The following is a 13321-nucleotide window of genomic DNA, read 5'->3' on the forward strand; positions in this document are numbered from 1 at the left end:
ATTAAGTACTTAATTTCTGACCACAGCAGCCATGAACACGCTACCAAGAGACATGGCTGCCTTCGGTAACGTCAGATGTTGATGTGCCCCCAGCCCCTGGCTCCCACTATTACTTCAGTGGTGCTAGTGGAGGAAAAGAAGTTGACACAACCTGACTCTTCTTGAAGGGCTTGAAAATTTGGGGCTCTGCTACCTGCTAGAGGAACAAAATCCACTAATTTATAATCTACTGTGGAAAATAAGTCAGCCGAGACAACTTGCTTTCACTGTCCTAAGATAATTTCTCTCCAACTTGGATTTTCTTGCAATTCTGTGAAAAGTTTTTGTTCACTCTCTCTCTAGGCTCTATTTTTAGCTTTTGAAGATGGACCTTCAGTCCACATTTTGCCAGTTTTATTTTTTTTAAACAAAAAATTTAAAAAAAACTTGACCCCATTTTGAAGTCCCTGGATCCATTCGATCACTTCTCATTACTAGACCATATCTTGTAAGCACACACTTCTTCCTACATTTTATGATACTGAAATGAGACCTTGCTACTTCACTCGAACAAGTACCTTGTACACCCAGATGAGCAGAACAAGAGTCTTTTCCCGCGACGTTGCTTGCGTAGCAGGTGTACTGCCCAGCATCACCTTTGCCTACTTTGAGAACTGTCAGAGTGGCAGTATTCTCAACCAAAGTCATCTTGTAGTTGCCTCCAGGGCGAATCTCTCTGTTATCTTTGGCCCAAGTGATTTTGATCGGTGCGGTTCCAGTTATGTGACATTTAAAAGAACCACTTTCTCCAAGAGCAAGATCTACTGATACAGGCTTTAGATCAAAGAAAGGAGGCACTTCATGCTCTGAAAAGAATGAAGACCAACATGGTGACTTCAGTTTTCATGCTCCTAGACACGAAGCAGAAACTAAGAGGCACCAGTCCTTTGGTGGCCTGGAGCAGTGAGGCTGCTTTCTGATGAAGAGGGTAATGTGTTAGCTACTTACCTGAGAGAAGGAGCCTGGCACTGGATGAAGCGGTCCCAAAAGGATTAGAGGCTGAGCAATTGTACTGACCAACGTGGCTGTGGTCAGTTTGCAAAATCTGAAGAGTTGCTACATTATGAACAAAAGATGTTTGCAAATTAGCATCATCTTTCAGAAGTACCCCATCCTTATACCAAGACACTTGAAGAGGTTCTGAGCCATTGATGCGGCATTCAAACGCAACTGGGAAGCCAAGAGTCTCTTGAACATCCTTCAGTTTTCTTGCAAAGGAAGGTGGGAGTTTGCGCTCTGTAAAGAAGTTACAGAAGATCCTTATTTACCAGTGAGAAAACACCCACAGCATGTCCCAAGCCGTTAAAATTGGGATGTTTTTAAGAAATGGGATTTGTCAACACACAGCAAGACTTGTTAAAGAAAACCATCATCACCTTTGATAACAAGCACAGATGACGAAGCCACTGCCCCCACGCTGTTTTCAGCCTTGCACGTATACTCTCCCACGTCGCTGTGATCCACTTTGTTGATTACTAAGGAGGCAACATTATTTTTGAATTGCATTTTATATGCAGGAGCTGATCGTAGCTTTGTGTGTTCTTTATACCAAGAAATTCTAATTTCTGGGGTTCCGTCCACTTTACACCGTAAAGTTACAGGTTCTCCAATGGTGGCTTCTACGTGCTCCAGAGGTTCGATAAAATAAGGTGGTTCTAAGGTACAAAGGATAGTCATCAATCAATCAATCAATCAAACTCAAAGAGGATGTTTTTTAAAAGAAAGAAAAGAGAGCAATGAAAAGAGGTAACTGTCAACACACCTAAGACAGACACCAGAGCATCACAAATATCTTGACCAGCCTCATTTTCTATCAGGCAGCTGTACTGTGCATAATCCTCTATTGTGCTGTCGAGAATTTCCAGGATCGTAGATCTTTCTGTCATGGTAATACTGCAGTTCTGAGACTGTGTAAGGGGGAACTCATTCTTCATCCAGCTCACCGAGATGGGAGGTGTGCCAGTGTATGTGGCCTCAAGGACTATGGGGCTTCCTGTCTCCACACTGAAATCAGCCAATCTTTTCACAAAGGTGGCTGGTTCTAGAAGGAGAAAACGTGTGGGCAAAATTGACATCTTCAGGTAAAGAATCAGAAAGAAAACATGTAAAAGAGACACGATTTGGAGAAAAGAGCAAACCTTTCACAAAAAGATGTGTGGTACAGGAAGCACTGCCCGCGTCGTTAGTCACGAGGCAAGAATAGTCTCCACTTTGCAACGGCTCCACCTCAAACAAGTCCAGTTCCGTGACAAAGTCCTCCAGAGAGATGCTGCATGACTCCCCCGACACCAGCTCGCGGCTGCCTTTGAACCACTTGACCTTGAAAGGCGGGGTGCCTCTGATGACACTGGTGAACGTGAGGCTCGTCCCAGGCAGAACTTCGACAGAATCAGGGGTTTGTTCAAAAGATGGTGGTTCTAGATACCCCAGGGGTGGGGGAGATCAAGAGAGACAAGAAATCCAAGTGAGCAGTTAAAGAAAGGGGACACTAAGACAACACAAGAAGGCAAAATAAAGAAATCCCCCGCGAGGCGGGCGCTAAGCCACATGGCAGAGGTGATAGCCAGGGAGCAGCCTGGTCCCTGCGGACTGACCTTGAACAGTCAGGACTGCTGAGCATTCGTCAGACCCGGCCACGTTGGCGGCCACGCACGTGTATATGCCTGTGTCGGAGGACTCCAAGAAGCTCAGATTCAAAGCACAGACATTTTCTGAAAAGCTGGACTGGCATTTAGGCCCACTAATGATCTCATTTCCATCCTGAAACCAGCCAACGGAAATGGGGGCTGAGCCAGAGACTCGACACTCCAAAACCGCCGAGGCCCCCACGATGGCACTGATGTCTTTCAGCTTACGGATGAAGGAAGGCGGCACGACTCGATCTACATGGAGAAGGGGAGTTTTCTGTTTAAAGAGAAGCCGTATTTTTTTCCCCAGGAAAAAATGATATATTCATAAAAACCTCACAGTACTCACCCGAAACATGGACAGATACAGTGCAGTTACTTTTACCGACACTGTTTTTTACTTCAAAGCTATATAACCCCTTGTCACTCATTTCTGCACAAGGGATTTTAAGTGAAGCCACTTTGTTGACAAATGTGATGTGGTGTTTGCTGTCTGCAGATAATTCTCTTCCATCTTTGAACCACTTGGCTGAAAGTTCTGGTGTTCCAGTCACCACACACTCTAGTGCAAAAGGGTTTCCAGTAGTGACAGTCATGGGTTCTGGTTTCTCTATGATTCTGGCTGGTTCTAAAAGAAGAAGTATACTGCACTTAATACAAAGTCATCTTCCAAACTGAGAGTGTAATCAATGTATTATTTGGTAAGAATAACATTTGTAGGGAATGATCGTGGGTCATTCAACCTGATTTTTTTCTCAGGCTGTACTAACCTAGTACAGTCAAGACTGCTGAACATTCTCTCATTCCAGCATCGTTTTTGATTTGGCAAATGTATTTTCCAGAATTAGATGCTTCTGGGCTCCCAAGTTGGAGGGTTGCAACGTTATCAACGAACGAAATCCTCGTGTTTTCACTCTCTCTGATGACTTCACCTTTATCTTTCAGCCAAACAACAGAAATGGGCTGGAAACCTTCCACTACGGCCCGTAATTCAACAGCATCCCCAATAAGGGTTGAGGTGTCACTTAGCTTTTTCACAAATCGTGGGGGTTCTAATGAAAGAAATTTGTGGTTAGACAAAAAAGTGAGCATCACAGCCATATACCTTATCGGTCAAGCAAGAAAAGATGAAGGAAGAGGCATATGTTTTTGTGCCCATGTATACAAACCTTTGAACTTGACAGTGCAAACACACGTGTCACTCCCCACCTCATTGGCAGCTTTGCAGTGATATTCTCCCACATCAGAGGCTTCAAGATTAAGGATATGAAGACTTGTATCAAAATTTTTCGAAGTGACTTTAAATTTCTTGCTGCTTCGAATTTGCTTTCGATCTTTAATCCACACCACTTCAAATGGGGGAGTTCCCGAAATTTCACATTGTAAGACAACATCAGACCCTTTAAGGGCTCCTACTGGGGAAGGCTTCTGGATGAAAACAGGAGGTGCTACCAGAAAAAAAGAAGATAGATGATGAGAACACTTGCTTACTAAAAATGAAAAAGAATTTTAGAGTCTAGAATCATCGTGTGCCTGATGTGACCAAATGAGCGTATTCTAACACAGGAAATGACAATTCATAAAAACCAGTTTAAGAATTGCAAGCAAATCACCTTAACTAGTCTTTTTATTTTGGAGCTCAGGACACTCCTGAGAAAGAATCTAAATTAGAGGAGAAGGAAGAAAAATGCTTAGTGTGTCTAACCTTTAACGGTCAGTGCTGTGCTGCAGCTGGTGTCCCCAACACCGTTATGAGCCTCACAGATATAGTCCCCGCTGTCCTCGGTGCTGGCTTCACTGATGGTAAGCAAGGCCATAGAATTCACGAAGGACATGTTGTATTTCCAGCTTTCATGGAGTTCACTGTCATTTCGGAACCATGCAACTTTAATTTCAGGGGAACCGCTTATTCTACATTCCAGTTGGATGGATTCTCCCTGCTTTGCAATTTTTGAAGCTTCTAATTTCTTAACAAACTTTGGAGGTTCTAGTAAGTCAAAGGAAAAAACAGCTTATGTTTGCAGTTGAAGATTCTGTGAATACCTATTTACACTAGTTTATTATTAAGAATATACACAGTTTCTGAGAACTTTGTGCTAAAATATATTATCTTTTCTACTAAGTAAACTTCTAATATTTTAATAGATAATTTAATTGATAAGTTAGTTTTTTATAGTTTGGATAGATAAACTAAAACATATAAGTTAATGTACTATCAAAGTATTTGATTAAAATGGTAAGTCAGAATGCCATATAAAAGGAAAGAAGGAAACAAGAATGGATAGTTGAAACCACATTTAACAAACTTCAATTAAATAACACTGACAAGATTACACTGAGAGACACACTAACAAACAATACAGAGAGAAAACAGAATTTCAATTAATGTTGCTTCCAACACTAATACACATGATCTAATGTGATCTAGTTTATCCCAAACATATAAAAACTAAAGCAAGTTTTCAAAGACAATGACACAACATGGGAAAGAACAAATACTGGCAAATGCCACGTAATGATACCTTTTACACTGAGTTGAGCTGAGCACATGTCTTTGCCAACATCATTGGTCGCTTGGCAGGTATATTGACCGGAGTCTCCTTTGCCTACTTTAAGAATTCTCAAGTGTGGAGTGTTTCCCACACATGTAATTGTATAGTTTCCTCCAGGACGAATCTCCTTGTTGTCTTTTGACCAAGTGATTCGCATTGGTTGAGCACCAGTAACGTGACACTCAAAGTCAGCACTTTCCCCAGCAATGACATCTATAGACACAGGCTTGATGTCAAAGAAGGGAGATTTCTTAGGTTCTGGAAGATGAGAAGAGAAGGCAATGTTTATTTTTTCTTCTTTTTTATTGGCCATTTCTATTTTGACAATGAATAAGAAGTCATGGCTGGAAAAGAGAAAGGTGAACGTGGGAACAAACCTCTTGCTGTCAGTCGTGCGCTAGAAGATGCTGTCCCAAGTGGATTAGAAGCTGAACAGGAGTACTGGCCAGAGTGACTCAAGTCTGTCTGCAAAATTTTTAAAGTTGCCACATTATCTACAAACGATGTCTGTAGATTTTCATCATCTCGTAGCAGTACCCCGTCTCTATACCAGCACACTTGGATGGGCGCGGAGCCGTTTAAGCGACAGGTGAGTGTAACTGGTAACCCAACAGTTTGCTCAACGTCCTTTAACTGTCTCGCAAAGGAAGGTGGGAGCTGGCGCTCTGTAGGAAGACAAGTAACACTTGAGACATTAGTAGAGGAAATACAAATTTCCCCATGGAGTTAAAGGAGTTAAGGAAAAAAAGAAATTTCTTAATTTCTGAAATAACAGCATCACCTTGAATTCTGAAGACAGTCTTAGAAAAGGCAGTTCCTATGCTGTTTTCTGCTTTACACGTGTACTCGCCACTGTCACTGATAGCCACTTTATTAAAAACAAGTGTGGCCACATTGTTTGTAAAATAGGTCCTGTATTCAGGAGTTGGCCGTAACTTGGTGTCTCCTTTGTACCAAGACACTGTGATTTCTGGTGTCCCAGCGACCTGGCATTGTAAAGAGACCGAATCTCCCACTGATGCTTCCAGAGGCTCCAGTTCCGTAACAAAATAAGGAGGTTCTAAAGAAGAAAGGTTCACAATCAGCCACTGAAGCTAAAGAAAACTGAACAAACCAAGCCTCATGTTAGACGAATGCCAGTCATTTAAGACAGAATAAGAAACACACCTAATGTTGATACCAGAGCTTTGCAAACATCGCTTCCTGCCTCGTTTTCAATCTCGCAGGTATACTGTCCTGCATCCCTTTTTGTGCTGTTCAGAATTTCCAGGATGCAAGTCTTCTCTGTTGTGACTATGCTGCATCTTTCAGATGGTCTTATGTTAAAACCATCCTTTTTCCAGGTGACTGAAATGGGAAGTGTTCCAGTATAGGTGCTCTCCAGAATGATGGACCTCCCTGGCTCCACAGAGTGATCACTTAACTTCTTCACAAATGCAGCTGGTTCTGGTGAGGGACAAAGTACAGCAGTTCAACATAGTAAAAACACGAACAGAGATGTCACTTAGAAAATAGGAAGAACAAATATACTCAAGCAAACCTTTTACAAAGAGATGGGTAGTGCAGGATGTTTGGCCAGCATTGTTAGAAACCACACAGGTGTATTCCCCACTCTGACCTATGTCGACATTAAATAATTCCAGTTCTGCCACGGTGTCTTCAAAATAGATGTTGCACCTGTCTCCTTTCACCAGTTCCCTGGCACCTCTGAACCAGCCGACCTTGAATGGAGGGGTTCCTCTAATAACACTTGTGAAGGTGACGTCTTTGCCTGGCAGTACTTCCAAAGGTTCAGGCTCCTTCACAAAAGAGGGTGGTTCTACACAGACATGGAGGACAATGAAAAGATCCCGTCAGCTTTGAATTTACTTGCAACTATGAAGCAAAAAGAATACGCTGGAATGTGTGTCAACCTGGATGTGCCCACAAAGAGGAATTGTGTAAGAAAGGGCATGAGTGTCTAACACTGACCTTGTACGGCCAGCACTGCACGGCACTCGTCAGACCCAGCAACGTTAGCAGCCACGCATGTGTAATTGCCCATATCCGACCAGTCCAGAGAGTTCAGCTGCAATGTGCAGACATTATCTGAAAATGTGGTTTGGTACTTTGCTCCACTGACAATCTTGGTTTTCTCATGAAACCAGGCAACAGAGATGGGCGATGATCCAGCCACTTTGCACTCCAAGATGCAAGATGCACCCAGCACCCCAACAGTATCCTTCAATCTTCGTGTGAAAGAGGGAGGAACCATCCGGTCTATGTGAGGAGAGGCAAGAGACTCGTGATTCGAAAGAACAGAGGAGATGTGAGAGATGAAAACTTGTGAAAGAAATGTGCTTAAGAAATGCGAGGAAAAGATTGAAACCAACCTGAAACATCAACCACAGCTGTGCAGCTGCTTTTTCCCACATTGTTTTGAACCTGGAACGTGTATGTGCCTGCATCCTGCTTCTCGATGGAGAGAATCTTTAAGGAAGAGATTTTGTTGTAGAAGCTAAATTTGTGTTTTTGGCTGCTGGTCAACAGCTTTCCGTCCTTGTACCACTCAACTGAGAGTTCAGGAGTGCCAGCCACCTTACACTCCAGAGTGCAAGTGTCCCCTACAGTCACTGTCATCGGTCCTGCCTTCTCAACAATGACTGCAGGCTCTGAAATAAAATGCGACAGCCGCCCATCAAAGTCTGTTACCTTTCCCTTGTCTCTACTAGCAAATTCACTAAGATTGTTTCCTCCAATAAAATGGGTCAGTGTAGGGTTCTCGCTGTCTCTCGACCTTAAAATGGGATTCCATAATTACACGATGCCATGAAATGATAGGACTTATTATTAAGAAATGTGTTTGTACACTAGCTGACTTCCAAAACAGTTCAGGCAATCAATGTACATGAGACAAGACATATTGATTTGCACTTGACTCTCTTTAGAGCAAAGCCTACATGTTATTATGAATTACTCGGTATTTTTGCTCTACTTTAAGGTGCTAGAGACAATTTTTTGCAACCTGTTATCCAAACAACTGCAAAACTGAACAGTAACATGCCCCAAGATGACAGTGCAAGCCGTCCCTATCAAAATTCGATCTTTGGAGTTCTCGTTGGTTTTAATAATTAGAACCTTGGAAACAAAATTTCCTTGTAGCATAGGCTAGGCTCCCAATTTTTTTTCGTGCTTAAACCAAAGACAGTCATAGTATAGCTGCTAATCAATCAAGAAAATAGTAGAAGAGATGGCTAATTTTTGTTAGGATCATAGACACAGAAAGAGAGTGTTTGCAAGGTCAATTAGGTCCTTTCCCCTAAACCTTTGAAATAGGTGTGGATCAATATAGCTCTAAAAATTCAGAAAAGGAGACTCTTACTAGTATCTTTTAGGAAGTCATCTCAGAGTTTGGCCCCTCCTTCTATCAAGACTATTGTACCGTATTATACCAACCTAAGACAGTCAGTGTGGCCATGTTCTCCCTCACTCCACCGTCATTCTTGATTTGGCAGATATACTTCCCAGCGTCAGCTGGTTCTGCTTTTGTAAACTGCAGAGTTGCAACATTTTCCACAAATGTAATTCTGGTGTTTTCACTTTCTCTAACCACTTCTTCCTTATCTTTAAGCCATTGGACAGAAATAGGCGGGGCGCCTTCTATGGTTGCTTGTAACTCAGCAGGCTCACCAGCTACAACCGTGAGGCTGTTCAGTTTGGAGACAAATCTTGGTGGTTCTGAACAGAGAAAGATGGGTGGAGATTGTTGAAAAGATTGCCCAGATAATGGAAGAGAGAGAGAGGAAAAAAATAAGCATTTTGCACGTTCCTGCCATTTCTGCCACGTGTAGGAAGTAAGGCTTACCTTTTAATTTTACAGTGCAAACGCAAGTATCACTTCCCACTTCATTCTGTGCTTTGCAGTGGTATTCACCAATATCTGAAGTGTCCACACTGAGGATGTGAATACTTGCGTGGAAATTTTTGGATGCAATCTTGTATTTCTTGCTACTTCGGAGTTGCCGCTTATCTTTGTACCACACCACCTCAAATGGTGGTGTTCCCGCAAGTTCACATTCAAGAGTAACTTCAGTATTTTTAAGGGTTTCTACCACAGGAGGGAAGCTGCTAAAGACAGGTGGTTCTGTAAAAAATAAGAATTCTTCATGAACTGGGCTGCTTCACTTAATAGAATGTTTTCACTTCTTTGCTTTTAAATCGGATGAAAGAGTCAAGATACTACAATAGGTCCAGCACGTTAGTGTTGAGGGATAAGAGCTTCAGAGAAGCCACAGACCCTAATGAGCAGTTCAACATTCTGTCTACTCTGCCTTGCTAATTTCTCTTGGACGGTGAAGACTGGTGCAAAATTGTAAAACAAAACAAAAACCAAATAAACCTCCCAAACCCAAGCATATGAATCAATATGATCAGCATGAGATGTGGAATCCTGACTTTAGGGATGGATTTTTTTGGTATATGCTTTAGAACTGGGACCTTTGGAAGTTATCACAATGTCTGTGATCTAAGTCGTCCACTTCAACAAGTGGTTATTGCAATGGCTGCCTCACAACATGACAAGCTTGGACTTTGTGACAAGGATTCTGGAAAATACTAGTACTATTTGCACTAAGGTACAGTGATAAAATTTCAAAAAACAGGAACTGATTCTTCAGAGAGAAAAAAACATATATAACTGTCCTGTTGTAAATGTAAAGTTAAAACCTGTATTGCTTGAACCTTATATACATGCAGTAAATATTCCTTGTTTTTAATGATAAAGATTATAGTGAAGATGATGATATATTTATAAGCTGATTGAAGGCAAAATTAATTTTAAAATGCCCAGCTGGTTTTTTTCTGTGTGTTTCTGAGACATCAAATTTGAACTGCTCAGCTAATATACTGAGGTGATCAGAACTGTGGCATTGGAATCACAAGAAAAATATCCCAGAATGACTGGCTGCATGTAAGCAAATCTTAAGAAGAAAAAATTATCTAAAAAGGGAAATAATGCTAGTTTGAGAAAATATTCTGTGATCTCAAATGGAATCTAAAAGTGACAGTAAAAGAATGAAGAACTTTTGATACCCTGGGGAGAAGAAGGTGGGTTTCAGGTAAGGAGTAACAGAAGAAAGAGGTTTCTACCTTTTACTATAACCTTGGTACTGCAGCTGGTGCTGCCAGCAGGATTCTGAGCCTCACAAATGAAGTCTGCACTGTCCTCAGTACCAAGATAGTTCATCTGTAAGACGGCCACTGAGTCAATGAAAGCCATTCTGTACTTATCGCTGGGTGGGAGCTCATGTTCGTTTCTGTACCACACAACTCTGATTTCTGGGGATCCAGTTATCTTGCATTCAAGTCGTGCTGAGTCACCTGCTTTCACTATTTTGAATGCTTCTAATTTCTTTACAAACTTCGGTGGTTCTAGAGAGTGAAGAAAAGAGATTATGAGGCAGCAGAATAGATATAAATAACAAAGGTTCAATTAGGTAGTATGTAGGCAAGAAAAAAACATGAACAGTGCCTGGCAAACAGGGTGTACTGCATTAGGAAGAAGGGTACTTTCTTGGCTGGGTAGCTGCATTGTAAGAGATTACAGAACAGACCAGAGCCACAGGTCAGACAGAAACACAAAACAATCAAACTTGCACACCTGTTACAAGCAACATTGTAGTGCAAGAGTCGCTACCAACATCGTTGGTAACTTGGCAAGTATACTGTCCAGTCTTGGAAGCATCCACCGAGTAGAGATTTAAGAAGCTAGTTGACCCTTCCAAGCCAATGAAACATTTAGGTCCAGAGGCAAGTTCCACATCATCCTTAAACCACTTTATTTTGAATGGTGGGGTTCCTTTTAGTACTGCTTTAAATTCCACTGTAGAATCAGGAACGGCTTGTTGTCGCTCAGGTTTCACTAGGAAGCTTGGTGGTTCTACAGATTTTAAAAGAAATACATATAATTAAAGTCCACATAGTTATTTTGATAGTTTTTCGGACGTATAAGAAAACATTACTGAAAAGAGGTAATGACCAAATATTTCTTGAACTCAATAAACACGTATCTAAAGAAACAGAATTATTGAGACTTTCAGCTCTAGAGGATACCAAGAAAGAGTGCAGCATTTTACAAGTGATCACAAAGAAGAATCAGGACGAGGTAAAGAAATTCTAACCTTTTACAGTTAAGATGCCACTGCATGCATCGTCCCCTGCAACATTTGTGACCCTGCATGTGTAATTCGCAGTATCTTCTAATTCCAGGTTATTAACATCCAGCAACACAGTGTTCTCGTGACAGACAAGTCTGTATTTCGCACTTGTAGTTATTTCTTTTCCATCCTTAAACCACTGAGCACTGATGGGAAGGGAGCCAGAAACCTTGCACTCCATATGAATGGAAGAGCCCAGGACTTTATCCATTTTGGTTAATTTTTTGGTGAACGATGGAGGAATATCTTGATCTGCCCAAAGCAAATAGCAAAACACACGCATTAATATGCTGCCATTTGTGTACAAAGGACATAACACACATAAGGGAGGCTGACCGGGGCCAAGACACAAACCTAGCACTCTCAGGTAGGCGTCACAGCTGCTGCTTCCAAAGTCATTTTCCACCTTGAAAGTGTACTCTCCGCTGTCTTGCTTCATTACTGACTGGATCCTAAAACTGGCCACGTTATTTTCAAAACTCATCGAAAAATACCTACTGGGCACAATTTGTTTCCCATCTTTAAGCCACTTCACTCTGAGTTCTGGCGTTCCGGCCACAACACACTCCAAAGTCACTGGGTCTTTCTCAGTGACATCAACGGATTTAGCTTTCTCTAGGATCTGAGCAGGCTCTGTAGTAAGAATTAAAATGTGGATGAGTCTCAGTGATATTGCCACCGGAAATAGGGAACTGCTTATGAAATGGTCTCCACAGAATAACTTTGAAGGGGACTTGCTTACACACCTTGTACTAAAAGGAAGGCGTAACACCTCTCAACGCCTGACTCGTTCTTGGCTTGACATGTGTATCTTCCGCTGTGCCCGTTATCCACAGATCTGACTTGAAGTGTGGCCACATTGTTCACAAATGAAACATGAACATTATCATCTTCGTCAAGAATCTGATCGTCCTTTAGCCAGGTGATAGAGATGGGAGGTGAGCCCGCCACCGTGCTCTGAAAGGTGGCAGAGCTTTTCAAAACAGTCGTGACATTTTCTATCTTCCTAACGAATGATGGCGGCTCTGTGATTAGACAGCGTGAAAAGAAGAGGTATATTTGAGCTCCTACCCATAACCATAAAACTAAAGAGCATTACAGAACTTCTATCCGGTAGCCGGCTGCCGGTGTGGCTCACTGACCTTTCAGAGAGACTCGAGCGCTGCAAGAGCAGCTGCCGCCCTCGTTGGACACAATGCACTGGTACTCGCCAGTGTCGGAAGGGTCACACTTGTTTATACTGAGATTAAACACCGACACTCTGTCAGTCAGGGTATACTTTTTGCTGCTTCGAATCTCCCTGTTGTTCTTCAGCCACGTGACTTCAAACGGAGCCGTTCCCATAACTTCACACTCCAGCTCCACATCACTGTCTCTGACTACTTCCGCGGGCCTCAGCTCCCTGATAAAGGTGGGAGGTTCTAAAGATTCAAAAGGAAGACAGAGAACAGCTTACTCAAGGGGAACTCTGAGTCCTAGCCAGCAGCACAGCCAGAAAGGAAAGGAGATCCAGGAACTAACCTTTCACTTTTAATTCAATGCTGCAGCTTGCCGTGCCTGCATCGTTACGAGCTTCACAGACATACGTCCCACTATTTTCTACCCTGGCATCAGAAATTTGGAAAGTGGCCAAACCATCGATGAAGGAAATGCCATGTTTCTTGATGGCTGTTATCTCATTCCCATCCAGGTACCAAGAAACTCTGATTTCTGGAGTGCCTGTGATTTGGCATTCAAATGTTGTTGATTGTCCGTTCCTCAGCACCACCACTGGGCTGGGCTTCTTAATGAATTGAGGAGGTTCTAAAGATGGGGAAAAATGTGTGACGTTGAAAGTTTTTTAAATGGAAGGCCAATAAGCAAAATTGCCTTCTTAAGCCTCATCCCTTCCCCCACCCCAAGAAAATCA

At 42.2% G+C, this 13321-nt stretch overlaps 1 protein-coding gene across 1 annotated transcript in view; it reads right to left on the reverse strand.

The window, feature by feature from the left end:
- Window positions 1-13321, reverse strand: part of TTN (titin) — a 284130-nt gene that overhangs the window by 181004 nt on the left and 89805 nt on the right. The window contains exons 61-86 of the mRNA XM_064484940.1: window positions 12934-13215; window positions 12555-12833; window positions 12159-12437; window positions 11767-12045; window positions 11377-11664; window positions 10857-11135; window positions 10346-10627; window positions 9063-9341; window positions 8654-8935; window positions 7591-7869; window positions 7190-7477; window positions 6759-7037; window positions 6386-6664; window positions 6000-6278; window positions 5596-5883; window positions 5189-5476; window positions 4372-4653; window positions 3836-4114; window positions 3437-3718; window positions 3016-3294; window positions 2634-2921; window positions 2178-2456; window positions 1802-2080; window positions 1416-1694; window positions 988-1275; window positions 558-845 (exon numbers count right to left, since the gene is read on the reverse strand). Of these exons, the coding sequence (XP_064341010.1) occupies window positions 558-845; window positions 988-1275; window positions 1416-1694; window positions 1802-2080; window positions 2178-2456; window positions 2634-2921; window positions 3016-3294; window positions 3437-3718; window positions 3836-4114; window positions 4372-4653; window positions 5189-5476; window positions 5596-5883; window positions 6000-6278; window positions 6386-6664; window positions 6759-7037; window positions 7190-7477; window positions 7591-7869; window positions 8654-8935; window positions 9063-9341; window positions 10346-10627; window positions 10857-11135; window positions 11377-11664; window positions 11767-12045; window positions 12159-12437; window positions 12555-12833; window positions 12934-13215 (7332 nt within the window). The remainder of the gene's footprint in view (window positions 1-557; window positions 846-987; window positions 1276-1415; window positions 1695-1801; window positions 2081-2177; window positions 2457-2633; window positions 2922-3015; window positions 3295-3436; window positions 3719-3835; window positions 4115-4371; window positions 4654-5188; window positions 5477-5595; window positions 5884-5999; window positions 6279-6385; window positions 6665-6758; window positions 7038-7189; window positions 7478-7590; window positions 7870-8653; window positions 8936-9062; window positions 9342-10345; window positions 10628-10856; window positions 11136-11376; window positions 11665-11766; window positions 12046-12158; window positions 12438-12554; window positions 12834-12933; window positions 13216-13321) is intronic.

This window comes from Camelus dromedarius, chromosome 4, assembly GCF_036321535.1.
Source record: "Camelus dromedarius isolate mCamDro1 chromosome 4, mCamDro1.pat, whole genome shotgun sequence".
In the NCBI taxonomy this organism is placed as follows: Eukaryota; Metazoa; Chordata; class Mammalia; order Artiodactyla; family Camelidae; genus Camelus; species Camelus dromedarius.